A 3,854-nucleotide genomic window follows, 5' to 3' on the forward strand; every position below is an offset into this window, starting at 1 on the left:
GATGACTTGATCCACAAGAAACCTCTCCCGGAGACCGAGGTGAGTGTCTATGCACGCATGAGTGTTAAAGGGCTTTCGCATATTCATCACAAAGGACTCGTCCACTGTGACCTCAAGCCGGAGAACATTCTTGTGTTTCCTTCATTGGATAAAGAGATTGCAAACTATCAATTGAAGATCACGGATTTTGAATTATCGAAGACCAAAGAGGAGGAAGCAGATGTTGAGTTGTGAAAGTCCAAGCCTAGAGGTACGCTGTCATACTTGTCGCCAGAAGCGTTTTTCGGTCATATTGATGCTCCGATGGATATATGGGCACTTGGTTGCATAGTGATTGAAATGCTCACTGGATTGCCTGCCTGGGGTGAGAGTGTTTTGCATGAGGAGTATTTGGGGTACTTGGTTGAGCATTTTGGAGAATCACCCAAGAAGCCGCAAGGAATCGATTTTTTCTGTTATGATTTTATGGAAAAGTGCTTTATGAAGGATCCTAGCAAGAGGTGGACTGCTGACATGCTTCTTGGTCATCCTTTCCTTTATATCACACTTTTTCATTCATATTATCTTTTAATTTGGCTATGATTGTTTTTCTTAGTTAGTTTCATTGTAATCTTATTTGTGGTGTATGTAGTTAGAGTTATTATGTTGACATTGTAAGATTGAATGGATTTGTTTATTGTGTCCCCTATCCAAGGGCCTGATGGCTATGCCATAGGGTTTCTTGGGTCAGGCCGTCTTCTTCTCCTTGATAGCTTTGCCGAAAAGGAGTTGGATTCGGGCGGTATTAGGAAATAGAAAAGTTGTACAAAGTGTTTATGAATAATGAGTTTGTTTCTTAACATTTATGATTTGTAAGATTTAATAAACTATGTTAATAACAGTAGTTTTCTTTGCTATTTACAAGATTGATCTTTAGAGGGCGCGTATGGCGCAATAAGAGTGATCTTCAGAGGGCGCATAGAGCGCAATAAAAGTGCAGATAGAACTGCTAAAACAGAATACAGATTAAACTGCTGAAACAGAATGCAGACGGAACTGCCGGAAGAAGGCGCAGACAGGCCATAGTGACTCTTCCATGAATGATTGTTTTTCCTGTTATAACAGGGTAACCAAGATTGATGTTGGATTTTTTACTTGGATGGATGTAATAGAGATTGGTTGGATTCTAAGCTAAATTTGAAGATTGATTATTTATTGTCGGAGAAGATTGAAAAAGAAGCAGGGCGATTTCTCACCAGAAAGATGATAGCTTATGTATCCTTTTCAAGGAGGATACCAAGGCTCTGATACCATGATAAAATTATGAAAGATAAAAACAAATAAAGATAATATAAGAACAACTAAAGATAAGATAAAGAAAAGATAAGATAAGATAATAAAGACTAAAATTGTAATTGAATTTATGTATTCTGTTGGGCTGAATTTGTGGGTCACGAGACTTCTTTATTGTTGTCATGGGCTAAGGTGGGAGAGTAATTTAATACGCCCCCGCAAGCTGGTGGATGGAAGATGTCAATAATCCACAGCTTGGATATGTTCAGGAAAACGCGGAGGAAGATGCGTGCGGCGGAACTTGAGCTGTCGACAGCAAAAATATAAAAGGAGATGATGTGCTTGAGCATGCGATCTTCAAAAACTGCGTGCGGCGGAGCTTGAGCTGCCGGCGGCAAAAATATAAAAGGAGATGCTGTGCTTGAGCAGCGATCTTTAAACAATTGCGTGCGGCGGAGCTTGAGCTGTCGACGGCAAAAATACATAAAAGGAGATGCTGTGCTTGAGGGAGAGAGAGCAAGCAGCGATCTTCATAAAAAAAAGAATGAAAAAAAATAAAAAATAAAAAAAATAAAAAAATAAAAAATAAGCGTGTAAAACGCAACAAGATTGATCTTTAGAGGGCGCGTATGACGCAATAAGAGTGGTCTTCAAATGGCGCGTAGAGCGCAATAAGAGTGCAGATGGAACTGCTAGAACAGATGCAGATTGAACTGCTTCAGATGCTTCAAATGGCGCGTAGAGCGCAATAAGAGTGCAGATGGAACTGCTAGAACAGATGCAGATTGAACTGCTGAAACAGAATACTGACGAAACTCCCGGAAGAAGTTGCAGATGAAATGATAGAAGAAGGCGCAGACGGAATTGCTGGTAAAGAACCGGGATAATTGGTAGAATTTTCACTTGGATGCATGTAACTAAATCTATGATTATTTATTGTGGGAGGAAGTTGAAAAAGAAGCATGGTGATTTCTCACCGAAGAGATGATAATTTATATATCCTCCTCAAGGAGGATACCATGGCTCTGATACCATGATAAAATTGTGAAAGAATAGGAAAAGCAAAGAAAAGAACTTTTATTGATTGTTAATTGATTGAATTGTACTGAAGTGTATTATAAACTATGAAGGTAAAACTAAATATATATAGAGCATTGTCCTATGAAAGATAAAAACAAATAAAGATAAGATAAGAACAATTAAAGATAAGATAAAGATAAGATAATAAAGACTAAAATTAAAATTGAATTTTTTTGTATTCTGTTGGGCTGAATTTGTGGGCCACGATACTTCTTTATTGTTGTCATGGGCTAAAGTAGAAGAGTAGTTTAATACAGTGAACTCACAGAAAAATAGCACTTGGAGGATGGAACCCAAAGGTTGGAACTGCCAGTATCAAATATGACAGTAAAGGGCTGTGGAGGTGTGCCGATTCCGATCTCGCCAAAATACTGAGCATCCATGTAATTCTTCAAAGGTACTATATCTTCACCATTTGACCCAACAAAATACTTCTCATATGCACCCATGATTGGCCTTCCAGACATTAAGACTTCTCTCGCCTTTTTAGCGGCATTAATACTTTGAAGATCAAGAGGCCTTTTGCTCAGACCAACTCTCAGAAGTCCAAATGAGAAAGAAGGAAGAAGTGAACAACATGTTACAGCCCATAAACAGAAAACCAGTGCCAAATGCTTGGCCCCCATATTCAGGGAAAATCTGTCACCAAAAAGAGAAAAGAAACTTCAAGTAAGTTGCGCTGAATACAATCCTAATTTTACACAGTATAACAATAAGGACACTATGAAAATTTAGTCTATTTTTCTACACTAAATAATAAGACATAAAATCAGATAAACTGATAAACAGAAAGTTAGATATTATTAGGCAACTGCTGGCTTCATTTTCTTACTAAGCACTCAATGCTAAACGTGAAAATAGTTGACTTTCTAATATCTAAGCTACCACAGTGAGTTTTGAATTTGATCAAAAACGATTTTTTGTTTTTCCAGGTATGGTCAATAAGGCAGTGACAGAAAAAAGTCAAAGTTTAAAACGGGACCAAATCCTTTAACTAATGCTACAATTTCATACAGATCTCGAAAATACGAATAAGAATAGAAACATCAAATTCAAGACCAAAGAAAAAAACAAGAGAGAAAAAGGGAGAGCAAAACAAGATCGTATTCAGATAAAACATGTTTACAGAGATAACCGGGGATGAAGGATTATTACAGCAGAAGAAGTAAAGGAGAAGTCAAATCGGAGCAGAAATTAGAAGGAAAAGTTTGAGGGGGAGTGGGGTTAAAGTGAGTAAGCTAAGTATGATGATTAAAGACGGAATGAAAAGAAAAATGAAACCTTTGTTGGTGGATTGAAGCTTCAAGCGAGGTGGGTGTTGGCAAAGATAGAGAAGCGCAGAGGTGAATGGAAATTGAAAAAGGAGTGAGTGAGGTGCACACAAAAGTTGGAAGGTCGCTACCCAATATTAATAATCAATGTATCCTGGACGTTGGCGAAACCAGTTACTGTTAGACGATAATTGCAGGGATAATATTCAATTTTTTCCATCAATTTATACG

The 3,854-nt window shown here is 37.7% G+C and overlaps 1 protein-coding gene across 2 annotated transcripts in view; it reads right to left on the minus strand.

The window, feature by feature from the left end:
• Positions 1-3,811, minus strand: part of LOC107645987 (aspartic proteinase) — an 8,617-nt gene extending 4,806 nt beyond the window's left edge. Inside the window, exons 1-2 of one of the 2 annotated variants that reach the window (XM_016350154.2) lie at positions 3,634-3,811; positions 2,619-2,991 (exon numbers count right to left, since the gene is read on the minus strand). In XM_016350154.2, coding sequence (XP_016205640.1) covers positions 2,619-2,978 — 360 coding nt within the window. In that variant the 5' untranslated portion in view covers positions 2,979-2,991; positions 3,634-3,811. Of the gene's footprint in view, positions 1-2,618; positions 2,992-3,507; positions 3,533-3,633 lie in introns of those variants that run through there. The other variant, XM_021103960.1, reaches the window with a different exon arrangement.

This window comes from Arachis ipaensis, chromosome B06 (assembly GCF_000816755.2).
Source record: "Arachis ipaensis cultivar K30076 chromosome B06, Araip1.1, whole genome shotgun sequence".
In the NCBI taxonomy this organism is placed as follows: Eukaryota; Viridiplantae; Streptophyta; class Magnoliopsida; order Fabales; family Fabaceae; genus Arachis; species Arachis ipaensis.